Source organism: Culex quinquefasciatus, chromosome 1 (genome assembly GCF_015732765.1).
Source record: "Culex quinquefasciatus strain JHB chromosome 1, VPISU_Cqui_1.0_pri_paternal, whole genome shotgun sequence".
Classification (NCBI taxonomy): domain Eukaryota; kingdom Metazoa; phylum Arthropoda; class Insecta; order Diptera; family Culicidae; genus Culex; species Culex quinquefasciatus.
The window spans coordinates 130093610-130121205 of NC_051861.1; the positions used below are offsets into that span (position 1 = coordinate 130093610).

A 27596-nucleotide genomic window follows, 5' to 3' on the forward strand; every position below is an offset into this window, starting at 1 on the left:
AAAATCAGTGTCAGAATCAGAGTCAGAATCAGAATAAGAGTCAAGAGTCAAGAATCAACAGTCAAGAGTCAAAAGTCAAGAGTCAAGAGTCAAGAGTCAACAGTCAACAGTCAACAGCCAAGAGTCAAAGTCTGAGTCGGAGTCGGAGTCGGAGTCAGAATCAGAGTCAGAATCAGAGTTCACCATCTAACGGAATTAACAAAAAGAAGAGTTGAAGAGGGACTATTCTGGTATTACGAATTTGAGAAAATGAAACAAAAAGCAACACAAACAAACGAAACTTTTTTAAGGTGCCCCCTCATTTGTACCCACAACTCGTCTCCCATCAAATAATGCCCATTTACGGTACTCACACTCTTCAACAACGCGACCAACTCGTTTGACGCATCGAGTTCGTTCAACTCCGGCAGCTCCATCACAGCAGGCTGGTCTACTTGACAACTCCATGACGACAAACATCCTTGCACCACTGTCACTTCTTCCAGCAAACCAAGTCGCCGCCACCCAGGCCTACTTGGATGATCGATCGCCGCGCCGAAACACCCTCGTTAAGAACCACTTTTTTCTCCACACGCCCCAAAGGCAAGACGAGATGCGGACAAGTCTAGACAATCGAAGTTCGGACGGCACGAAGTGCGCTGAGACCCCGGCTCGCAGAGTTCGGCTTAGCGAAGCGGGCTGGCTTAAGTCGATCGCCGCCACCGATCGTGGCCGCAGTCAGTTTCGAATCGTACGCGTTGGCAGTCGTGTTCGTGCGTGATCAATAGGAAGGTGAACCAGACAAACAAAAAAACCGAGACCCCGGGAAGTGTTCCGGGAGGTGACGATCGTGCACCATGAAGCTGCTGCTAGTCGTAGTGTTACTCAGTGCGGTGGTTGCGTTAGTGACCGGTAACGTTCAAAAGAGTTATTTTTAGTATTTAAAAAATATAGTGATCGCACACACCCTGAAGGGAGGGAAAAAGAGAGAAAAATGATCGTAAAAGTGAAGGTAATGGAGGTATGACACGACGACGACGACGTCGTAGCAGGCCATGATCGCTTAAGGAGCCTGTTTGGCAGCGCCTACTTCGCAACCAAAAGAGTGCAAATGAGTGAAGAAAGCCAAGAAAAAGAAAACTGGAAATCTTTGAAGGAGTTTTGTAACAATATTTTTTCGCTACTCCAAAGAAAGTCAACTTTCTTTTTGCGGAAGACTTGAGCGTGTACCAACAACAACAACAACAACAACAAACACAACAGAAAAATCCAACTATTACGTGCACTCTCTTTCTTCTCTCTCTCTCTCTCTCTCTCCCTCTTTCTCCACACTTAACCAAAATTGGCCGCGCAGCGTGTTGCATAATCCGCCGCGGTGACTTAAACGCGTGGCGCAGTGCGGCTCAGCGACGAACCCAGCTTGTGTGAATGAGCTCCGGGGTTTTTTTTCGATCGTACGTTGCATTTTCTTACTCAATTTTTGTGTCGTTGCGTCGCGCGCGAGCTGGCGGCTCTTAACCGGCCACACGCGGGGTGCAGCCATTTTTGGAGTACCGGAAGCGGGTTTTGGGTGGCGCAAGTGGATCGGAGTTTTTTTGGAGTGTGCTGAAATTGTTTTTTTGAAGGAAATTTGTTGTGTAATGAGGATCTTATTAGCCAAGAAAATTGGAGCAGATATCAGAAAAAAAAACAATAATAATAATAAAATCACGTGATTTTATTAAACACAGAGAGTTTATTTATTTAAAACCAATGACTCTTTTTTTTTTTAATGTTATATTGCCTGAAAATCTGTGAACAAATGTTGGCATCAATTTTCGACATTAATTAAAGTAAACTTACATTGAAAAGAGGTAAATTTCAATCATTCAAATTTCCAACCTTCCAAGGCTTTGAATTTTAAAATATTAAACTAGTAACCTTGCGTGACAGATCGTCTTTTGTTTGAAATCAGGGAGTAAAAATCACATTCAACACTCAGACTCAAAATTTGCAGAATACTACGTATTTTCGAAAAATCTTAAAATCTGTGTTTTAAAATCTGGATATCAAATGATCGGAATTTGTTTACACATTTCAAAAGTAATATTTTTTTCAAATACTCAAGGTTTTCACAAAACTACATAATTTTGAAAAAAAAATCTTTAAAAAACATTTTTTCACAGTATGAGTATTAAATGATCGGGATTTTTTTCAACACAATTTTTACAAAACCACTTTTTTTTAATTTCAGCTATTTACAAAACGAAATGATCGGAATTTTCTCATACATTTCGAAAGTGATAATATTTTTTGTGGAATACTCAAAATCTTCACAAAACTACATATTTTCGAAAAAATTCTCCAAATTTCTGTTTTTTACAAGGTTAGGGTCTCTTGATGCGGTTTTTTTCATACATCTCAAAAAAATATTTAAATTTACTTAAGTAAATCACACTTTTTTTATCTCGAATTTTTCACAAAAAAATAAGTACTTTGGAAAAAAAAAACTTGAAATTCATTGATTTTTTTAAACGTTTCTTAAGCAATGACATTTTTTCAAATCCTCATAATTTTTACAAACTACGTATTTTTTTTAAATGCTCAAAATTTCCGTTTTTTACAATTTGGGTATCAAACAATGGGGATTTTTTCATACATTTTGAAAGTAATGACAGATTTTTTACAAATACTAAAAATTTTCACCAAACTATGTATTTTTGAAGAAATACAAAAAAAAACAATTTTTTACAGTATGAGGTTTTTTTCATTCATTTTGAAAAAAAAAATATTTAAATCTCGATTTTTTTACAAAAAAGAGGTATTCTTCAAAAAATCTTTAAAATTTCAGTTTTTTGAATATGGCTTACACATGATGAAGATTTTGTCATGCATTTCGAAAGTTGAAAAAAAAAATTTTTTGAAAATCTCGAAATTTTTACGAATTTATTTAATATCAGGATTTTTTCATACATTTCGAAAGTAACAAAACAATTATTTTAAACCTCGAATTTAAAAAAAAAACTAAGTATCTTTGAAAAAATACTTAAATTTCAGTTTTTTTACACTACGGGAATGTCACAAAAACTGGGTAGTTTTGAAAAAAATACAAAACAATTCAATTCTTTTCAATATCAGTATTTGTCATACATTTCGAAAGTAATAAAACATTTTTTTTAATCGCGAAATTTTCACAAAAACCAAGTATTTTTGAAAAAAATACTAAAATTTCAGTTTTTTAACACTACGGGTGTGTCATGATGGGGATTTTTTATATATTTCCAAAGTAAAAATACATTTTTTTAATCTAGAAATTAAAAAAAAAACTAGGTATTTTCGATAAAAAAAATATTTTTTGTTATTTTTTTTCAAAATCAGATTTTTTTTGTAGATTTCTACAGAAATAAAACATTTGTTTTTTTTTTGAAAATCTCGAATTTGTCACAAAAACTATGTATCAAATGATCCCGATTTATTCATAAATTTCGAAAGTAACAACACAATATTTTAAAAAAAAATCGAAATTTCCACTAAAACTACTAAGCCTTTCAAATGAAATTCCGATGTACAGCACCGCAAAAAGTATTTTTTTCGCTGAAATTTTTGTTTTTGTCAAAACTATTTTTTTTAACTGATGATTTTAAAACATTTGAACTAGTTTTTAAAACAGTTTTTTCATTCAAATGTTTAGACTATGGCTTGTTATTTTATTTTTTTTATATTTTTGATTGTTTTGCCCAGAATTTTCACACAGTCACGTATTTTCGAAAAAATGCTGAAAATTCCAGTTTTCTACAATATTTTACAATGTGATCGGAAATTTTTCCATACATTTCGATAACAACGATTTTTTATTAAATACTGATCATTTTTACATGCATACATGTAATTATTATTGCACTATTTTTATTTTTTCATGTTTTTTGAAAACATAAAATGTCATATTTCATAAAATTCTAAAATTCTACAATGCAGCCTGATTCGTACTAAAAAAACTAGAAATGAAAAAACAATCTTCGACGCAAGACGTTTATTCGGCAAAGTAACGACTCATTGAAAAGTTAACCAACCGTTCATTTCCAATTTCAAGTGCTGAGCAAACCGCCATCATTAGCGCTCTTTATTTTCACCCCTCTTTGCTCATGTTTTAAAGATGGCTATTCAAGCCAACCTTGCAATTCGCAACCTGTCCAGTTGGGTAAATTTTCACACCTCCAAAACACGTTTATTAACGTTTAGCGCGCGCCTACTTCGATTGCCCGATCACTTCGCACTCTGCTTTTTTAAGCTGACCTTTACGGCAGACAATTTTTTTCAAGGCCTACCACCACGCGTCTCCACCTAACCTCAAACGTCACTTTAAGTGCGAATCGAACCCTCAGGTAACAGCTGTCCGGTCCCTTTATGGTCCATTTTCTAACCTCATCCACACAGCCGCACATTCTGACCCCCATCGTCACGTCCTTATGGTTTTTGTGGAAAATTCAATTTCCAACTTTACGGAAAAACCATTTCCCCCCTCAGCAAGGTGGACGCAACGGCGAAGATTGCCCAAAGAAGAAACTGAAATAAAAACCTCTCCGCCGGAAGTTCCCCCGTATCAAGGACACCCAACACCAGTCAAGTATCAACGGTAAACACCGGTCCTTTGATGAGTTCTATTAATAATTCAAAAGCGCAGCCTGCTACGCCAGGCCAGTCCGGGGCCCGGAACAGTCAAGGCCAACCCGGACTGATGAAAAAAAACGAAGCCCCCTGCCAGCAGCGGGAGGTCGTTCGTTGCAGCATGCCATGACGCAAAGAAAAAAAAAAGCAAGCAGCGCCTGCTTGTTATGTCATGTAGGCAAACATGGCGGGAGGCGAACCGGTAGGGTGGCCCCGCGGGGCACCGACCAACCGGCTCGAGAGTCCTCCAAAAACGGCAACCAGCAAGATAAACAGTGTGCGATGGTGATGAATGGGGGAGAGGGGTGAGGGTTAGAGGGGAGGGGAGCGCAACATTACGGAAAATAAACAAGCAAGCAAACCAAAGCAAGCCAAGACAGATTGTTTGGCCCCCTAGGAGAAAGTGGGCGAGCGAAAACACACATCTTGGGAGGAAAAAAAATGGGAGAAGGGACGCCCGTGAATACCGGGAAAAATACACTCTCTTGAGGGTGGATGTCACGCCACTGCTGTTTGTTTGAAAATAGAAGCACAGGAGGCGTTGCGTTGCGTTTTGAAGAGGGAGGATGTTGTTAAAATGTTTAAAACTTGTTATTTAGGAAAACTTTTGTTTGTTTACGTGGCAAAAAAATGCTTCCAGGTCTTACAATTACAACTCTATCAGCAGTCGCAACAACTAGTTTGTTTATGGAATTTCTAAACAAAAATTCACTTAATTAATTATGACTCAAAAAACTAATCTTCACAGAGATTTCTTTCTCTACCTTTTTTGAATAAGTTCCCGTTGAAAATAAAATTTAATTCACTTTATTGTTTTATTGTTTTGACTACAGGAAATTGAGCCAAACAATTCATTAGGGCACAAAACCAAAAATCGCGGTTCGAGAAAATCGCTGGCAAAAAGTGGACAGTGGTATTTTTAATGATGATACGATAAAACACATGATTATCCCCAACTCTGCTTTAATGCTTGTTAATTTATGTTGATTTTCGCAATAAAACTCATAATTTTAAAAAATATCTTTTTTGGGCCCTTTTAACTTTTTCCAACTGTTGTTTATAATGGGCCCTTTCTAAACGCAATTTCGAAGAGAACTAAAAGGGCACTAAAGCGCTGTCACCCGATTGTTGTTTTGAATGATGTTTATGGGCTCTTTTGTTTAGTTAGAAATAATGAGGAATCCAGCGGAAATTTTGATAATTGGTTAAGTTTTGTGATCGAATGGTGTAGATAAGGTATGTGAAACATAAAAAATCTTCAAAAGTGTACTTAACAGCAGCCGCGGGACCGTATTAAATATTGTAATTTGTCAAAAAAAAATTCTGCACAAATCCTTGGTGAAACGTAAACCAAACTTTGTTTTGAAGTGAATTATTGTTAAGAATGTATGAAAAGGCACCATTGAGCTTTTTTTCTGGTTTGGATTGAACATTGTTGTGTGCCCTTTTGTTTTTTTGATTTTTTCAATAGGAAATTGTCAGCTATCAATCTGATTCTTGGAGGACATGTAGGGAGTGTACTAATGAATGGAATAGTGGAATAATCCCAAATGTTTACGTTTTGGTTAAGTGCCCTAATGAAATGTTTGGCTCGAAATATCCAGCAAACAGCATACCAAGTTTGAGATTACCATTCCAAAAAATAAGGGCAAAATACATTAATATCAATATCAATACTTAAAAGTTTGCTTTTAGAATCATTTTTAGCATGTTTGGGCTGATTTAAAAATATTTAGAATTTTTGGAAATTTTCGATGTTTAGTATCGCAAAAAGTTTTATTTTCAAAACATACTTTTTTTACCTAATGTTTTCAAAACAACGAAACTAGTGCAAATTGCTTTTTAAAACTTTTTTGTCTCAACTTTTATGACTATGGCTTGTTATTTAATTATTTTTTTTTTTTTTTCATTTTTTGACAGTTGCCGAAATTGTCAAAATTGTCGAAATTGTCAAAATTGTCAAAATTATCAAAATCGTCAAAATTGTCAAATTGTCAAAATTGTCAAAATTATCAAAATTGTCAAAATTATCCAAATTGTCAAAATTGTCAAAATTGTCAAAATTGTCAAAATTGTCAAAATTGTCAAAATTGTCAAAATTGTCAAAATTGTCAAAATTGTCAAAATTGTCAAAATTGTCAAAATTGTCAAAATTGTCAAAATTGTCAAAATTGTCAAAATTGTCAAAATTGTCAAAATTGTCAAAATTGCCAAAATTGCCAAAATTGTCAAAATTGTCAAAATTGTCAAAATTGTCAAAATTGTCAAAATTGTCAAAATTGTCAAAATTGTCAAAATTGTCAATATTGTCGAAATTGCCAAAATTGCCAAAATTGCCAAAATTGCCAAAATTGTCAAAATTGCCAAAATTGTCAAAATTGTCAAAATTGTCAAAATTGTCAAAATTGTCAAAATTGTCAAAATTGTCAAAATTGTCAAAATTGTCAAAATTGTCAAAATTGTCAAAATTGTCAAAATTGTCAAAATTGTCAAAATTGTCAAAATTGTCAAAATTGTCAAAATTGTCAAAATTGTCAAAATTGTCAAAATTGTCAAAATTGTCAAAATTGTCAAAATTGTCAAAATTGTCAAAATTGTCAAAATTGTCAAAATTGTCAAAATTGTCAATATTGTCGAAATTGCCAAAATTGCCAAAATTGCCAAAATTGCCAAAATTGTCAAAATTGCCAAAATTGTCAAAATTGTCAAAATTGTCAAAATTGTCAAAATTGTCAAAATTGTCAAAATTGTCAAAATTGTCAAAATTGTCAAAATTGTCAAAATTGTCAAAATTGTCAAAATTGTCAAAATTGTCAAAATTGTCAAAATTGTCAAAATTGTCAAAATTGTCAAAATTGTCAAAATTGTCAAAATTGTCAAAATTGTCAAAATTGTCAAAATTGTCAAAATTGTCAAAATTGTCAAAATTGTCAAAATTGTCAAAATTGTCAAAATTGTCAAAATTGTCAAAATTGACAAAATTGACAGAATTGACAAAATTGACAAAATTGTCAAAATTGTCCAAATTGTCAAAATTGTCAACATTTGTTGAGGTTGAGGTAAAATAGAGGCCCAAGTCCTCGGGGAAGGTGGGGTAATATTTTGGACGTTTTGAAAATTACGTCGTTTATGGACATCATTAAAAAAACATATATTACAATTTTTTTTTAGATTTTCGGGATAGGAAAAACTGTAAAATAAAGATTTTTCTGTATATCTGGCTTGGCTGGTACACCACTGACCATCGGGTACACCAGAAAAAATGCACACACAACATTGTTGACAATCACTCAACGGCAGCGAGTCTCTTGTACATTAGACATCCCCCTCGTTCAAACAACTCAGGAAAATAACAATATCAACTCAATACCGAACGATTCCCCACCCTCTTCCAAGTAATTAAACAACATTGACAACCTCAGCAAAAACAGAAACACTCCACCAAGAGTTATCGAAGAAAGGCTCCAACCCGCACAGCATGCAGCCAGCCTGCTTTGATCGATTGCATAATGACGCTACACACACCTGCCCTCGTCTGACAGGGTTTTGTGGAACGCGCATCTCGAAATCAGGAAACTGGGCCAACCGCCACCTCGACCACAGAGATTGAGTGAAGATCGCAGCACGCGTGTTGCCGGTGGCAACCGAAAACATTTCAGGTTATGTAAATTTTTATGGGCATTATCATAATTTATTCCCGTCTGTTGACTCTTTTTTTTCGGCGCATCTTTCCTCGCCTTAAGCGGTTGTTTTGAGAAAGGGGGGGGGGACCTCATCGTGTTTAATCTTGACACCTTTTCACTCTCATTTCGCTCCGCGAAACCGGTTAAGGTGTTTAAGCAACTTTTGCGGCTTGAATAATTGCTTGATTGGATCAGAGTGGAGAAAAAGAACCACAATTGCCTTTCCCAGATGGCGTCGTTTCTCACGAAAGGGTACCCCTTCACCGCATTCGACTCTCAGAATGGGTGCAATTGCATTCGTTGAAGAGTACAAAACTGCAATCCAAGTCGGCGAGAGCCTATGCAGCAAAAGCGGCACTTTAAACACGAAAAACGGGCACCTTTTTGTGAGTGTGTGAGACCAACTGACAGCTGGTCTGGACTGCATTTTCCCTAAGCATTCCTAGGCATGGCCTACCTGGTTGCGGTCAATGGAATGTGCGCGCGGCACCTTCGTCGTGTCATACTTTGCCTTGAGCGGTCGACCTCTCTCTTTTTCGCTGCCCTCGCTTCCTGCGAGAGTGTGTGTGTGTGCGATACCATTACTAAACCATTTTTAATTAAACTAACCTCACATTTTTATTACGACTGTTTTCAGCGCAAACCAAGGAGGAGAAAGAGTTCAAATGTCCGGAAGGCTACGGAAATGGCAACTTTGCCGACCCCGCCACCTGTCGGAGGTTTTATCAGGTAAGCAACGGCTGCTTGGATCGGGCTATTTTTGGTCAGGGTTGGAATTTATTATTTCTGTGCGCGACCTTGAGCCGTTCCAGTTTGCGAATCGTTTAACTTGTGATTAGAGGTTGACTTTTCCATTTTTCGGCTTCGCCGAACAAGGAAGTGTTAATTTGGCGGTTTTGAGCGCCTTAATTGGTGCAGTCAAACCGGATTGTCGGTTTATGGGGGGTTGTTTGAGTGATTTTTAATCGATACACATTGTCTAGTCAGAAATTTGCCAACACATTCGAAGAATGTTTACATGGCAGTTGCGGGTTTGTTTGCATCAGATTTGCTGTCTCTTTCTAGCAAAAGTTTTTTGTCATGCCTCTTCTAGCTGGTTTTTGTTAACTGTCCGCCCGATATAAGAGCCAACATATTTCGCAGGGACTGTGACAGCTCGAGCTCGATCATTGTTTGCATCAGAACACTGTGATGTGGAGTTCGTCATTTTTGGGTTAAATTAAATGTTTTTACATTATTCCGTGCACTAAAAGTTTATATTGAATTGGCTAAATTTTCAGTTTTTCAAATTGAGACACTCAAATACAATCTGTTCATAAAGATTCCATTCCTTCCCCTTTAAGAACTCGCCCCCGCGAACAAAAGTTCCTGTCCACTAATGGTGTCATTATCATTCCCCGAGGCCGTAAGCTCTCCGGAATCCAGGAGGTTCGCAGAGAACAGAAGGAAAAAAAGAAATAATCCAGCCAAGATAGATCGGCATCATAAAAACTAACCTATCCCCGAAGCCGGCAGCACTTCCCGCGACTTTTTTGTTCCTTCATTTCAAAAGAGTAATAATAATTACTGTTTTACCAGGAAAGTTTTTCCCGCGCGCAATATGGTCACCCAAGAGGTGTGGCCTTAGGGCAAGGTAAAAAAACAGACCGTGAAAATGAAACTATTTTTTCCCCTCCTGTTTTCCGTTCCCTTTGAAACGGAGCAGGCCATGGCGCAAAAACGGCTCGTCGTTAAAATCTTCTGTCTTGAACGACTTCCGCTTTGAGTTTAGCCCGGAGAGTGCATGAAAATATTATTTTCAACGTATTAAAGATAACCGTAAAATTTAACGCCCCAAAGTTTCAAAAATTTAGCGATTTTGAGAAGCTGTTTCAAGAACACATTCCTCCAGCGTGCCCCATATTATGTTTACTCTGGAAACGGAGCAACCCTTGACTTTTGCAAGTCTCATCGCAGCATGCCATGACAGGCGGGTGGTGGGATGGAATTTTCCTGCCGTAACCTGAACGAACGCCTGCTCGGATGGTCTTCTTTTATGTGCATGGCTTTCTATGGGGGGCCACGTGCAATGTCAAGTTGAGCTTCTTTTTTTGCAGCTACTTTTAGATTATATTTTTGTTTGTTTAATCCCGTATCTATGTTTATCTTTCCTCCCCTCTTACAGTGTGTGGACGGGTACCCGTACGTGAACCGGTGTCCTTCGGGGCTGTACTTTGACGATGTGCAAAAGTTTTGCACCTTCAAGGCTGAGGCCAAGTGTGGGCCGCTGCCAAACCGTAAGTTAAACTTTAAATTTAATTCTAGGTAGTTTCCAAAACGGCTTGCATTTATCACAACTGCGCGCAGCTGTCAAAACTGCTTTCAGTCTCAACTACTTGCAGTTGTCTCAACTGCTTTCAGTTGTCAAAACTGCTTTCAGTTGTCAAAACTGATTTTAGTTGTCAAAACTGCTTTCAGTTGTCTCAACTGCTTTCAGTTGTCAAAACTGCTTTCAGTTGTCAAAACTGCTTTCAGCTGTCAAAACTGCTTTCAGTTATTTCAACTGCTCTCACAACTGCCAAAATTAATCATTTTATAATCATTTTCTAATTCCAGAACCGCCCGCCACGACGGAGGCCGCCGTCGATCTGGCCAAACGGTGCGACCCGGCCGAGTGCGAGCTGCCGTACTGCTTCTGCAACAAGGACGGCACGCTGATTCCGAAGGGGCTGAACGCGGACGAGGTGAGTTTAATTTTCTCCGTTATTAGAGCGTAAACGGCCTACTGAGGTTTCGTCGTTTTTTTTTTTTTTGCGAGGATGTCTGCCCCGGAAAAGTATTGTGCATTTTGGGGGAATTGCAATTTTCCGCGATAGCAAGTGCAGACTTTTTTTGTTGGTTACTTTTGTGCGCAATCATATCTCGCGCCACAATTGAAGTTTGAAAGAAGAATTGTATTAAATTTGGCAAGTTTGTGGCTTCTGACAATTTTTCCGCTCTCTCTTATCTCAAAAGCATTTAATTTTTGTTGGGGAAAAACGAAAAGATATGAAAAAGAGCATCTTGATTTGACAAGCTGCTTTTTTCTGGAAAACGCTTTTTTGCTGTTATTCCCCCTCCGGGGGAAAAAGCGGAAGCCAAGCAAGATGAAAAATACCTTTTTTTGTCCTTTGCCTTCCGCAATTATGACTTGTTTTCGCCCTGATGGCCCTCCTTTATCAGCGGCTCATAAATTGTAAAGTACTTGTTTTTGTTTCTTTTGGCGGGCGTAAATTATTGAGTAATTTCCTGTTTTCTCATTATTTTTTTTTTCTTCTCCTTAAATTTCAACGAAAACAGATTCCGCAAATTATTCTGCTGACGTTCGACGGGGCCGTCAATCTGAACAACTACGAGCATTACAAGAAGGTCTTCAACGGCAAGCGCCAGAATCCGAACGGCTGCGACATCAAGGGCACCTTCTTCATCTCGCACGAGTACAGGTGAGTTGAAACTGGCTGAAAACAATCCAAAAGTTGATTAACTTTACGTAAGTGTGCACGTTTGATAGTTTAATTGTCAAAGTTACACACACAAGAAATGCAACTCAATTTGAGTTTAAGTTAACCGTGCAGTCTCATCTTAAGTCACTCATTTTTAGGCCAAACTAAAAAAGTCTACAATTTTTAATCTTCGTGAAGTTTTGTGATGAATTCTACCTGATTTTATTTATTGTACGATCAGTTCCTTACTGGACTGGGACCGTCGGCCCAACCACCGTCGAAATTGGCGGCGTGTCAGATGCGCGATTGCTAATGTCAAAGTCACAGCCTACATGATTACAAAAATATATTTTTGATTATGGAGAAGTGATTGAAGATAAAAGTTATCAGCCATACTTTTACTTTGAATTGAAATTTTTACACCAATTGGGCACCCCTTGGTCTATCCACAACCGTTTCCAACAACCGTGAGAAGATGCTTGAAAATCCAGCTATCAGCTTAATCCACAATACTTCTAACTTAGTGATAGTCTATGTTTTGAGTAATTTTTGATTAGACAAAATCTAAGAGTAACTTCTGAAAAGCGTGTACGTTTGACAACTCAATTCACACGGAGTTTTTTTAACTGTGGTAGTGGTAGAATGAAGTGGGTGTGAGAACGAAGAGCAAATAATCTGCAAATTTAAGCTGTTTTTTGCCGTATTATCAACGGGTAGTGATCGCGATCGTAAGTTGTCGTGCGTAGCACCTGGGACGACGTTATCTATTTGATCCACCCACTGTGAAAGCACAAAATCGTGAAAAAAGAAACGCATATTGTGTTTAGAATAATACCACTTCATCGTCGTCGATCACGTGCGATCAGTTATCGTTTTTCGATCACTACCATCATCTTCGGTCAACTGTGGTCACGTTGCAGCTACGAAATGTCGGAGAATGATAAGAAACGCAACAAGCCTGATGATACCAATACATCGCCGATCCAAGACATCTCCAATCGCGACCTGGCTAAGCTGATTGCGGAGCAGACCAAAACAACAAAACAACAGTTCAACCAACTAGGAGAAGAACTTCGCAATGAGCTGAAACAAGGACTGATGGGGATCAACCAGGAGCTTAGGGATGTCAGATCTAGCTTGGAGCAGATAAAACTGGATGTTATGGACAACACCGAGGCGATTGCTCGCACTGAGCGATCCAGCGACCTGATCGTCAGCGGAGTGCCGTACACCCGTGAAGAAGACCTGTACAGCTATTTTCGGCATTGGTGTCTGGCCTTGGGATACACTCAGCACTCAGTTCCTTCCGTGGATATTCGACGCCTCACCAGGGTACCTCTGAACGATGGCAACAACTGTTTGATTCTGCTGCAGTTTGCCATCCCTAATCAGAAAACGATTTCTACAGCAAATATTTACGCTCGCATTCGCTCACTCTGAGGCAAGTCGGGTTTCAAACGGACAGTAGAGTTTACGTCAATGAAAGCTTGACTCCGTCTGCGAGGAAAATCAAGGCCAAAGCTATGGAACTGAAGAAGGAGGGAAAACTGGCCAGTGTGTTCTCCCGGAGTGGTGTGATCCATGTGAAAGCCGCTTCTTCCGACCAGAGTCTCCAGATCAAAACAACAGAAGATCTGCAACGGTTCCAACGTCAATTACCCCTTTCCAAATAGTTTTTCTTTTCCTTCATCTTCCATTCCTTATATTCCTTTCCAATCTCCTCTCCTGAAAGTTAAACAAGCTAGACCTTTCCATTCAAGTTATTCTCGTCCTTCCAATCCTATCCTTTTTTCCTTTGACTCCCTCCTGAAAGTTATGCTGTTCGAGAAGAAGGAGTTGTATGTTGCTGTGCCGCTGTGGATGCCTGCTGCTGGTGTTGCTGTGCCGCTGTGGATGACTGCTGCTGGTGTTGCTGTAATGTTGCTGTGGCCAAATCGCTGTCGTCGCCGAAGTCGAAGATGATACAAGTATTTCTCTTATTATTATTATTGTTATTCCAAAATCATTTGTAGATGAATGCGCTTTTGTTTAAAGTATTTGTGGTTAAAGTACAGATCGTGAAGATTGTAGTCATTTTTTGTTTTTCTCTAAACAACTTTAAAATGCTCTTAAATCATGTTTTCTTAGTTCCTATCTGTTTTCTGTTCGATGTCGGTTGATGATTCAAGAAGCAATAACTCTAACAATTTGAGTATTCCAGGTATTGTGATGAAATCTGCTCTCATTCACAACAAACTTTCTGTATGCTGTATGAATAGCCAAAGTATATGTGCTCGAAAATTAACTAAATTGGATGAACTTCGCAATATTGCATACATTTCCAAAGTCGACGTCATGTGTGTTTGTGAGTCATGGTTGAAAATGGAAATACCAAACGACGTACTTGAAATTGATGGTTATAAAATTATAAGATGTGATCGTAAAGGAAGAATTGGAGGTGGTATCTTGTTGTATGTTAAAAACTTTTAAATTGTAAAGTCATCATATCATCACATGATATTGACAATGCACCAACTGAATTTATTTTCGTCGAAGTTTCTGTAAATCATGAAAGTTTACTCATGGGATTTATCTACAATACTCCAAATTCCGATTGCTCTCAGTTGATGATCGACTTGCTTTCCCGTAGTAATTTACAGCATGAACACATGATTATCATGGGCGATTTCAATACCAATCTTCTTGACCTGAACTCTTCTAACACAAGACGTTTTTTAAAGTGTTTACAAAGTTTGTCTCTGAAACCTGTTGGAGAAATTCCTACACATTTTCACAGAACAGGAGCATCTTTGATAGATCTTTTATTAACTAACAAAAAAGAATTTATTTTGCGTTTTAACCAAGTGTCTGTACCGTTTATGTCCAATCATGATTTAATTTTTGCGTCTGTTGATGTTGATGTATCGAATGTTAATGAAAATATTTGTTTTCGTGATTATGGTCACATGAATTCGTCTCTGCTTTTAACAATGTTTGATCAGATCGATTGGAATTATTTTTTTAGCCTTGACAATCCAGATATCTTAGTAGATTTTTTCAATACAAACATTAAAAATCTGCATGATAACTGCGTTCCATTACGGAATTTTATCCAAAAACCCCATAATAAACCTTGGTTTAATGCAAACTTGTCTAAAGTAATTGTTGATAGAGATTTAGCTTTTTCTAAATGGAAACAATTTAAACATGATAATGACCTCACGCTTTATAAAAGGCTTAGAAATAAGGCAACAAATATGATCAACAGTGCCAAGAAAAATTATTTCAGCACAATGTTTGCTCAAAATTTGAACTCGAAAGAATTATGGAATAAACTCAATGCTATTGGATTTAAGAAAAAAAATAAAAACGAAAAAACAACCTAAATGCAGATCAAATCAATCATTTCTTTGCAAGTAATTTTTCAACTGGGATCAGTTCATCCACAACATTGAATGCTATCGCACCTGTACCTGAGGCTTTTGCTTTTAAACCTATTGAATCATATCATGTTGTTAATGCAATATATGAAATAAAATCTAATGCAGTTGGTCTGGACGAAATTCCAATTAAATTTTGCAAAGCTATAATTCCCCTCATAGTTGAACCCATTCGACATATTTTTAATAAAATAATTAAAACTTGTATTTACCCCAAAGTTTGGAAAATATCGAAAGTTGTACCTATTAAAAAGAAAGGTCCTAAAATTAGTTTGGACAATTTAAGTCCAATTAGCATTTTATCTGCGCTTTCTAAAGCTTTTGAAAGAGTTATTAAAAAACAAATTACGGATTTTGTTTCTCGTTTTGATTTATTAACACCTTGCCAGTCGGGATATCGCCCAAGACATAGTACTAAAACAGCAATGCTAAAGATATGTGATGATATTGGTTTAGTGATAGACTCAGGTGGATACGTTGTGCTTATTCTTTTAGACTATTCTAAAGCATTCGATACTATTTGTCATAAAACTTTGTGTGATAAATTAAAAATGATTTTTGGTTTTTGTCCTGATGCAGTACGTTTAGTACGATCTTATTTGTCAAATAGATTTCAAACTGTTTTTAACGACGGAATATTTTCTCAGTTGCTTCCGGTTCTTTCAGGAGTGCCACAAGGATCCGTTCTTGGTCCATTACTTTTCTCATTATACATTAATGATCTACCGTCACACCTACAAGGATGTGGTGTTCACTTGTTCGCAGATGACGTACAGATATATTTTGACTGTACCAATAAACCACAACTTGAAATATCTAACATGATAAATACAAATATGACCATTGTTGCCAATTGGGCTATTTCAAACAATCTAAAACTTAATGCATCAAAAACGCAAGCTATTTGTATTTCAAGATCAAAAAGACCTGTGTTTAAACCCGACATATTTTTAAATAATCAATTAGTTCATTATAACGATACAGTTATCAGCTTAGGAGTGAAAATTACCAGTAAATTCGAGTGGGACGAATTTGTTTTGATGCAATGTGGAAAAGTTTATGCTGCTTTAAGATCCCTTCGTCTCAAAGCAAATCATCTCGACTTTAAGATTAAACTAAAATTATTTAAAGCTTTAATTTTACCGCACTTTATAACCTGTGACTTTGTGTTGAAACAATCGTCCACTTTTGCTTATAATAAATTAAAAGTTGCTTTAAACTGTTGTGTACGTTTTGTGTTTGGTTTAAATCGTTTTGCAAGCGTGACTCACAGACAGAATTTCCTAATTGGTTGTCCGTTTTCTCGTTTTGGTGTGCTTAGATCAGTTCTACTCTTACATAAATTTATTGTCAATCAGTCCCCTCCATACATCACCTCAAAAATAACTCCTATGAGAAGCCGAAGAGGAAGAAAATTCATCTTGCCAAGATTTAGATCATCTCACTATGCCAATTCTTTTTTGTTAGAGGTATTGCAGAATGGAATCAATTGCCGCCTAATCTACAATTGTTAAATTCGAGTATAGGATTTAAGAAAGCATGTTTAGAGCATTTTAATAATAGTTAGTTTTTAGATTAATTCAGTTTGATTGTCTAGTTCTTTCTTTCGTTGTTTACCAATTGTTTCTCAGCGCATTTCATTCTACGTCACGGCGTGAACAGATAAGATGTATGTCTTAAGTTCGGAATAAATATAAACAAACAAACAAACAAACAAACAAACAAATTTGTTAAATTCATCTGAAAGCAAGAAAAGCTACTCTATTTGTGCAAGGCAAATAGATTAGTACAGGTATGATGGATCTGTTGGCTGTCAAATTATATAAATAAAGAGCGGATTGGATTATTCGAATTTCGCCACTTCAAATTTTCACTAATTCGAATGCTCGGGAATTCGAACGTAATAGGGTCCTAAAGGCCTTTGTAAATTTTGATGTACAACGATTAAAAACACGCTAAAAACCTGGGTGCTGAAAAGACAGAATGTGTAACGTGATTTCCGAATGATCCCCACTGCTCCTCACTAATACAACTGCACTAGAGCTGTGAACATAAACAAAGTAGAAGGCTTTGTTCAAGCTCAAGCGTGACATATTTTTTGCTGCTGAAGTGACTCGTTTTGAAACATTTTGGATCTAATGATATTAAAGTTTTCGCTGAAAAATTAAGTTCTTCGTGCTTTTTTTGCTCGTAGAATAAACGATGGGCGGTTGAAAGAGTTCTTCTTTGTTTTCAACGAAGAATTCAGAAGTGGGGGAAATTTGTGAATCAGAAGAGCAACCAGATGGAAGTTACGAGATTATGTATATGGATAATGTTATTTGGCAGATGCCATTCACAGTTACTGATAATTAATTCGTCGTAAACAATTCGTAAACATAGGTTTTGAGTGAGACATAGCGCTAATGGAAATGTTAGCGACGAATTATGGCAATCTCGATTTCATCTCTTTTCTTAAGACTGACTCAAAAGCTCGACGCCCTCGACTTTTTTATTCCTGACAAAATAAACTATAGATCGATTACAATACTTGCCACTTCTTGGCATCATTTTTCAAACAATAAATTGGTTCCGCTTTGACAGTTCTAAATTGAGGCCGCTTTGCGGACAACTATTCTGCACCCAGCTAAAAACCATTTCTAATCACTTTTTTATTTTAATGCAAAAAAAACTTGACAAGACAACATTTTTTCGATGGATCAACTATTGTCCCCTTGGAACGAGCTGTCAAGTAGGAACTTTTCTGCGAAGTTAATTTCTGAAAATTGAATTAAAAATCTATTACAAATCCTTTGTGGTCTTACAAAGAGTCATTGTACTAAAAAAATAGCTTCATCGTTGTAAACAATAATATCACAAATTTAAGCTAAATTTTAGGACCTAATTAGTGAACTCTGAGACGCTGATTCGAATGCAGTTCCAATCGAATTTGAATTGGTGTATAACAGACTGAAAGTTTAATTATATTGACCAAAACGACCAACCGGAAAAAATCTTGAAAAATGTCATTGGACTTTTTTGTAATGCTTAAAACCCTTTGAAATTAACACGAAATTTATCAAATTGACACTTCTCTTAAAATCTGTATACAAAATCATGTTCTCATGCTAAAAAGAGCGATTTCGGTAATTCTAGCAAAACATTGCAATAGGGCCGAAACCGATGTGTAAACAAAGAGTCTATCCTGCTCGTTTCCACCGTAAACATCAACTGACGTGAGCAGGATACGCTCAAAATCAGAAGTACCCATAAAAAGGGTTCTATCTACCCTTAATCTGTCAACACACGGTAAACGAACCCTTTTTAATGGTTATTTTTACTCCTTTTTTCAAGTTTACCGGTGGTAACCCTTTGCAAAGGGGTAAAAAACGGTGGAAGTAACCCTCAAAAAGAGTTGGTTTACCTTGTGTTGACAGATAAAGGGTAAATCTAACCCTTTTTGAGGGGTACTTCTGATTTTGAGTGTAGACGCTTTGTTTACACTTCAACATTGGTCAATTTACATTGTTTTGCTTGAATTCAAGTGTCCGCAAATTCGAATTGAGCCCCAAAATGTCAAAATCAGTTGACATTTTAGCCCCATCATTGGAGGATTTTTTTAGCACGTGATTTTGTGCTTTTGACAGTTGCCAGTCGTTTCAATTAATGCACGCGCATTCAAAATCACTCAGTTTTCGTCGAAAGTGAACCTACTCAAAAATGAGTAAATGGGGCATTTGATAGATTTATGTTGGACTTGAGTGAACTCAGAATTCAACAAAAAAGTAGTAAAATTCAGCCAGGTCTTAGTTAAATTCACTCAAAGCTTGAGCTGTCCTGTTTACTCATTTCTGGGAAGGTTTTGACGAAAACTGAGTGATTTTGAAAGCAGTTTTAGTCGAATTGGCGAACCTTCTCTGCAAGGTATGTAGATTAGTAAGGTAAGGCGGGTTTTCAAGCTGTCTAAATAGTTAGTTAGCACGAAACCCGGATTTTATATGGAGATTTTCAGAAAAGTTAAAATTTCACCATTTTCCGGGCAAATTTCACCGGATTTTTTTCTGTGGGGTTGTTAAGCATGCCAAACTGAACCGAAAAACGCTTTCAAAGCACAAATATTTTTTCAAAACAAATAAATTCAACTAAACGCGTTTTTCGGTACAGTTTGGCATGCTGAACAACCACACAGATAAAAATTGCATGGAAAATGGTCAAATTATCACTTTTCTGAAAATCTCCATATAAAATCCAGGTTTCGTGCTAACTATTTTGACAACCCGCCTTACCTTATCTAATCTACATACCTTGCCTTCTCTATACATTTTGACAGCTAGAAGATTCTACTCCATATACACTGTAACCTAAAATTGCATGTTCCTGAGTTCTTTTTCGCACTTTATGTTACGTTTTTTTCCATGTCCAATACGAATAGCTTTTTGCTATGGGTTGAACTGAAAAAAATCGCTTGCAAAACTTTAAAAATGGTTTTAGAAAAGTGCGATTTATCTTGCCTAAATAAGTAATTTTTCTTGAGCATGAAAAAAATGACAAATCATTTTGTCAAACGTACACAGTTTTTAGAGGTTACCAAAATCTACATTATTGCGCGTATTCCCGAAAAAGACACGCGGCATACCAGCCTCGAAACGACGGCAAATGCGCGCTGTCAAATTCCATACTGTGCGTTTTGTTTTTGTTGATCTTCTTCTTCGAATTGCATGGCATCGTTGCCGGGAATGTTTTTTATTGCACCAAAAGTGCAGAAAATCGCTGGCAACAGTGTCTGCGGCACATTCTGAAATGCCGCGCGGCGTGTACCTTCGAGAGAAACGGACAATATTGTGAAAAAAATCATTCAAATTTGAACTTCAGTTTTTACAACCTTTCATCAAGAAAAATTTAAAACAAACCTCAATCAATGTTGTCATCTTCGAAAAACCCAACACCTTTAATCAAGATTGTGAAAAACTACCCGCCATCAAACCACGACGAAGGAAAAGCATGTTGATTGCGGAATTTATTGCATCATTGCTCACTTTTATGGTGCCGCACCGTGTGAGCATCTGCAGCTTCAAAAAGATAGACATCCGTTTCGTGTATAATTTTTACCAAAAGGTACAAAGAGTTGGACTGAAATTTAGCTTAAAAAAATTTAATATATAAAAAAGTGTAATTTCAAAAAGAATTCTGGCAACCCTGCCCACTTTGACGACACCCAAACTGGCAAAGCCAAGCTGCACGCTAAACTGATTACACTCTAAACGAAGCCGACGACAGACAGTTCTTGTTCAAACACCAGCCTGCCAAATTGGATAGATGGAACAAACCGCACAGCTTGTCGGTGAAACCCATGGCCTGCTGGCTGGTCCGACGGTACAAACTGTAAAATTGTTTAAATTAAAACATTTGAGCGGCACCATCGGAGATGGGGGCTCCGTATAGAAAGACATTTTCTCGTCCTGCGGTTTCACGGCTGGGATGAAAAATTGTAAGCTCTAGGACCGAAGCTGAACCGTGTCCACCGGTCCAGTGGAACAGGTGGAGCGGAGCAACGAAAAAAAAAAGATACAAGACAAAGTGATACTTGAATAGTTGGATTAAATTTACCTTGATGAAAAGCTTTTACTGTAATGAAACGCCCCAAGGACGAACGGGAACGAGAGCAGGATTCCCAAGGAAACGTGGGATTTCCAACCGGTTTTTTCTTCTGTTCGCTCCTCGAAAACTACAATTCCAGCAAAGCATTTAAAATTTAATTTATTCGAGCGTTTCGAGCTGGAAGCCCATTGCATTGCTGGAGCAACAAAAAATATATATAAAATGCAAAAAGTCCAATGAAAAACCGGGAAGAGGCAGTACAACTGCAACAGCACCAGAAGCTTTCCAGAGAAAAGGTGCAATTAATTGTACGAGAGAAGCGAAACGCAATTTTCCAGAACGGGGAGGTTAGGTTGGAAAAACTGTCAGAATGATTAAAGGATTGCGCGAACGAGGAAAACTTTTCGCTTGTAGCAAATTAGACTTGTCTTGGTGGTCGTTTTTTTGTAGTTCTGTTGTTGGCCGTCTTTTGATCAGCGGCAGAGCGAAATTTGTGCATCAGTTTCAGCTGAAGCGCGCGAATTAATTGCAACTTGTCGGGGGGCGAGCGAAAAAAAGGTTCCGTTACGGGTTGTTTCCATCAAAGCAGCCCGGGGATTAATTGGCTTGCTAATGGCCTGCACTGTGCAGGTGGAAATTTAGGTGCAACCGTTGATCAAAGTAAGCGCGAGCGATTAGTTTTAGTGGTGAGAAATTGATTTAATTTATTGAAAATGACTTGAAGCTCTTTGGTCCACAGAAAAAAGTACGGTGGAGGTAATTTAAAGCTGAAAATGAGTATTTTCTTGTTAGAGTGTCATAGCAAAACAAAGAGCTGTCAGAATGTTGCTTACACGCAAAATAATGTTTACTCATTCGTTGTTAATTTTCAGTTTTGAATTAAATGTTATTTTTTACAAAAGAAAACGAAATGCACCCAAACCAACTCGCTACAGCAATAAAAAAATCTAAAATATTCACGAAGCCACCCTTCTGTTTCATCAGTTGTTTACACCGTCGTAAACGTCGAGAACGCAATTTTAATAAATCATTCAAACAACAACTCATTCCTCCACCTCCCCCCTCCAAAAGTTAAGGGTGCACTCATTTAATCAACAAATTCGTCCAGCCTGCTACGCCCTCCTTTTTCGTAAAACCCACAGGCCTGCTGCGATGCTCACACATGCACACGCTGATGAAGAACTGCGCAGAGGAGCAGAAAAAAAGTGTAATCAATTTTTCATTTTTATGATTACATTTTTATTGCATTAAATGATTGCCATAAAACTTCCCGCTCCAGCCCCTTTTTGGCGTTCTCGTGCACCTTTCACATGCCAGCAAGATCTGCCATCGTAAAACTGAATGACCCCCTCCAGCCCGTTAGGTTAGGTGCGCTACCATCATATCAAGATGAGGCCCCGCTGGAACCGGAATAAACTGCATCACGGCCAGATAACCTCTCTGCTTTTTTTTTTTTGGCTGTGTGCACTACTGCAAGTTTCTAGCGATTTTCTTCTCATCATCATCATCATCGGTAGCAGAAGCTACAGTATAGTAAGGGGGGAAAATGACTTTCGCAGATTCGCCAGCGAAGCCATCTTCTGGCCAGAACCGTCCGATAACGGACGCGATACGGGAGTCGAGCAGGCTGGCTTTATATTTTAATCCGTTTCCTCTTAAGCTTGCGGACATAGAAAAGGAGACATTTTTCTTTAAAAATTTGGCCAAAATCGAATAACTGTGTCAAATGACATTTTACACGGTTGTGGAAGAATAATCAGTTTGATGAACATTTCAAACCTTACATTTTTAAAATGTAGTCAGATTTTGGTACTTTTCTTGGCATGCAATCAATATTGAGTAAAATTTAACCAAATCTGATTTTTAGCTAAAAGTTAAATTAAATCAAGTCAACGTACAGAAACAGGTTTCAAATCTGTGACGGTAGCTTCCATACTCCATTCAACCGCCTTTTCGCCGGCATAATCGCGATGAAAGAAACGTCCACTGCAAACGAAAAGTATAAGAGGGGGTGATTTCCGGGAACTGGAAATGGGATATATGAGCGGCAGTCTTATGTAGCTCGGCAACCTGAGCGATATAACTATAAATTTAGGCCCCCCAAAACGAACCTCAATTTTGTGAAATAGTTTCGATTTATGTCAGTGCTAAATTTTGTTCGAAGCACCTGGGGAACTTGATTTATTTTTAGCCTCAAGATTTGTCTTTGGAGTGGGCTTTAAATTTGTCTTTCAAAATGATTTGTCGACGAAGAGAAATGCTAGCCATACAACTATTTTTCAATTATTATTTTTTGGAATTTGTCAACTTATTCAGAGGTGAATTTGAAGAATTCATGATAATGATTTCATGAAATAAATTTTAAAATTTATACATCTTCTACTGAAATTTTGATGATAATTGAAACTTTTTTCTTTAAAATTACAAGAATTTACTTTATTTCCAGGGTTGATTTATTCTGAGTGAATTTGCATTAGAGTGTAAAAATTTAACGTTTAACATTAATAGAGTCCTGAAACCCAATGTCGATTTATAAGTACAAAGGAAAAAAACATGATTAAAAACGCGAAAAAAAACATTTCTGATTTTTTTTATCATTTTAATGCAAAAAAATGACAAGACAACATTTTTTCGATGGATCAACTATGGTCCCCTTGGAACGAGATTTCAAGTAAAACCTTTTCTGTCAAGAAGGGCCACGAAGTTAGTTTTTTTAAACTGATTTTAAAATCCATTTTTAATCCTTTCCTGTCGTACAAAGGGTCATTGTACTCAGAAAAATAAGCTTTATCGTTACGAACAATAAAATCTTAAATTTAAGCTTAATTTTAGGACCCAATTAAATGTTTTATTTTCATTGTACGTGTTCACGCACGTTCAAAATTCCTCAGTTTTCATCAAAACCGAACCTACTCAGAAATGAGTAAAGAGGCCATATGTCAGATTTGAGTAAATTTCACTCAGAATTCAATGAAAACTGAGTGATCTAGATCTGAGTGAAATTCACTCAAATCTGAGAGATGGCTTCTTTACTCATTTCTGAGTAGGTTCGGTTTTGACGAAAACTGAGTGATTTTGAACGTGCATGTAAACAAACAATGAAAATTATCTCACGCCGAAACTCAGTTTTGATTTCCGAGTTTAGCAAAATTCTGTCGAAAACAGAACAACTTATTTACACTGCTGAAACATGCCGAGTTTTTGGTGAAATTACTCATTATAGTCGTGTAAGCGTGTAAGACATTCTAGGCCCAGTGCAAAAACTCTGACTTAACTCAAAAATGAATAAATCTCCGTCACAGTGTTCCGGTGCACACAAAGATCGAGCTCGAGCTGTCACTGCGAAATATTGTTGCGATCAGTCATTTTTTGCAACAATTAAATTTAGGGGTTTTTTTTCTTTTGAGTGGGTCCTATAAACATATTAACTTATGTTACAAAAACTTATATGACCTTTTCAAATAAAACTCCAGAAATAGTTTTTTTTTTAAATTACTGAAGCAATCAATGCAACTCACACATAATTCTTAAATATCTCATTTTTGATTGCGTTTACTTAGATTTTATCAAAACTGGGTCAAACTCAGAGTTTTAGAAAATTTCTTTTCACAATTTTTTGAGTAAATATCTTTCAAATCTTGTTGAAATTCACCAGGATTTTTTGTGAAATTCACCCAGAATCCAGTGAAATTTACTCAGAAATTTGTTTAAACTACTAAACTAAAACTACTAAAAGTAAACTACTGCTCAGCACACAATACTGCAAGAATTAATCATTTCATATGATTTATTTCGTGTATGTTCGCAGTTTAAAGACCAGTATACTCACAAAAAGGGGTTTAAAATCTGGAGTTTTTTTTTTTTTTGAAAAGGTCCAATAAACCAAATTTCCAGTTTTTGCTTTTTTACTGTTTTTGAAACCGCCTTGAGTCAGGGGTATTGAAAAACACCCAAAAAGCAAAAACTCAAAATTTGGTTTATTGGACCTTTTCAAAAAAAAAACTCCAGAAATCAGCTTTACAAATGGCAGAACAAGTGATTTTTGGGACTTGGGGCTTGAGCACTTGGGGCATCTGTCAGTTTTGAGTGCAGTTCACTCATGGTACGTTCGTTTGAGGGCTAGTTCCGCACTGAGTGCCGCACTCAGAGCTGTCAAAGTGTTTGTTTGAAGAAACTCGCGCTAGTTCCGCACGAGTTTCGCCGCCATCTTGGAACTGAAACTCTAGTGCCGCACTCGATATTTTTTCAGTTTCATGCGAGTTCCATGCACACTGAAAAAGAATGTTCGTTTGAACCAAAACTGGCACCGACGAGCAGGGGTGCCAGGTTGCCAGAAAAATCTGGCATTGCCAGATTTTTTGAGTGTCAATTTGAAAAAGAATCATTTTCTGTTTCTTCCACACAATGTTTTATTAATGTATTTTGTTTATTTTGTGAATCTATAATGTATAAAAAGTGAAAATACACTGTTTTTGAACACAAAATTGCTTCTTACTTTGAGAAAAGTGGCTTGTCAGATTTTTTCCAGATTTTTTGCCAGATTTTTTTCTGTTCAGGCCTGGTAACCCTGCCGACGAGTGTGGCACTCAGTGCCGCACTGGCTGTTCAAACGAACGTACCATCAGAATTCAACGAAAACTTAGTGCTATTCACCCAGATCTGAATGAAATTCACTCAAATCTGACAGATGCTCCAATTAACTCATTTCTGAGAAGGTTTGGGTTTGACGGAAACAGAATGTTTTAAAAGAATTTACGCTTACAAAAAAAAATTGACGTTTAACGGGGGGGTTTGCACGTTCACACGAAATAACGCACAATTCATTCAAAATGGAGTGAAACCTTCTTAGAAAAACTCGTTACAGAGTATTTGCTGAAACTTGTATGAAAGCAACTCAGATATTGTTGATTTTTTTTTACAAATTATCTTGACGCATCGGCTAACTTTGTATGCATGTTTATGTGAATTTGAGGTTTTAAAAACTAAAATTTTAAGGCAAATCTAAATTTTTAAGTTATTCAAAGATGTGAGTTTCATAATTATTATTTTTTTCTTTACTCCAGCAACTACCAGCAGATCCAGGTGCTCGCCAATGGAGGCCACGAGATCGCGGTGGAAACCATCTCCCTTCAGCAGGGTCTCCAGGACAAGGGCTACGAGGAGTGGGTCGGCGAGATGATCGGCATGCGGTCCATCCTGAAGCACTTTTCGAACGTGTCCTCGAACGAGATCAACGGCATGCGGGCACCGTTCCTGAAGCCGGGCCGCAACACCCAGTACAAGGTGATTGAGGACTTTGGCTTCATTTACGACAGCTCGATCAGCGTTCCGCCGAGCCCGATCCCGATGTGGCCGTACACGCTGGACTACAAGATCCCGCACGAGTGCAAGAGCGGAACGTGTCCGACCAAGAGCTTCCCCGGAATCTGGGAGGTCCCGCTGAACGCGCACTTTGTCGAGAGCTACGAGGGCGGACACTGTCCGTACATGGATCAGTGCGTGCTGCACAATCACGACGCCAACGAGGTGTTCCACTGGCTGCAGGAAGACTTCGAACGGTACTACTACCAGAATAAGGCCCCGTACATGATGCCCTTCCACACGAACTGGTTCCAGATCAAGGAGCTCGAAGGCGGTCTGCACAAATTCCTCGACTGGACGCAAACGCTGTAAGTACACCTTGTACGCAATCTTGCATGCAATTACAATTTCCGTGTCTCCCTTCAGGCCCGACGTGTGGTTCGTGACGGTGACGCAGGCCCTCACCTGGATCACCGACCCCAAGACGCTGAATCAGCTCAACAACTACGAGCCGTGGAACTGCAAGGTCAAGTCGACGCAAACGCCCAAACCGTGCAACATTTCGAACAAGTGCGCGCTCGCGTTCAAGGAGCCGACGTCCAACATTAGCGACACGCGCTACATGGAGACGTGCTTCGAGTGTCCGGCGGTGTACCCGTGGCTGGGCGATTCGCACGGCTCGGGCATTCCCGGCCGGGACAACTACATCGATCAGAGCGAGGCCGGCGAGGGAAAGGGCGGCTCGTCGGATGATGAGAACTAGAGGGGGAGGAGGACGAGGAGAAGGAGAGAGATTTGTGATGCGCACTAATTTTTTAACGTGTATTTCGTGTAAGCTGATTGATATCAGAGTTTAAGTTTCTTCCCTGAACCGCACGTGCGTGAAGGAAGAAGAAAGTGAAGCAATGCGTGCACTTGCGTGCGTTTGCTTAAGAACCTCATCTCGTTTGTGCGAGAGCCAAAATTTAAAAATAAAATAAACGAAAATCTCGAGAAAAAGGCTTTGTTATTCATCCGAAAATATTACCAAAATAAAAATAACCAAGAGATCCGGCAGTAATTTGTACTGATTTAATGTTTTTTGAATGTGTTGAAATTTTGTTTTTTTGGTTGACATTTCATTCGGGATTAAAATTAACCGATCGATTGGTACCTCGTGCTAAACTTTCAAAAGAAAAAGGCTTTCTAGGCCCAGTGAAAAAATATAATTTAACCCAGAAATGGCAAACTTCTCGTCACAGTGTTCTGATGCAAACAATTTTATAGCTTTTTAAGGGGTCCTATAAGCTATTGTGTTTCATATTTTTATAGTTAATTGCATTTTTTACTGGGATTGAACTTTTTCTATGCATTTCAAGTCGAATTTACTGTGTCAAAGTAAGCCATTTTAAAATTCTTCATAAATGTCTGATTTTTGTAGTTTTCTTGTTTTTTTTTTTTGGCGACTACGATGCCTTGTACTTAAAATCACCAAAAAATATATTTTATTCGAGAAAATTTATGAAAAAGCAACATAGGCCCAGAAAAAATGT

General features: G+C 37.7%; 1 protein-coding gene across 1 annotated transcript; it reads left to right on the forward strand.

The window, feature by feature from the left end:
* Positions 1-717: 717 nt before the first annotated feature.
* Positions 718-27057, forward strand: LOC6038187 (chitin deacetylase 1). The gene is made up of 7 exons (XM_001847965.2): positions 718-891; positions 8944-9035; positions 10471-10582; positions 10902-11029; positions 11625-11767; positions 25827-26432; positions 26491-27057. The coding sequence occupies exons 1-7, from the start codon at positions 837-839 to the stop codon at positions 26825-26827; spliced, it is 1473 nt and encodes a 490-aa protein (XP_001848017.1). The 5' UTR covers positions 718-836; the 3' UTR covers positions 26828-27057.
* Positions 27058-27596: the final 539 nt, after the last annotated feature.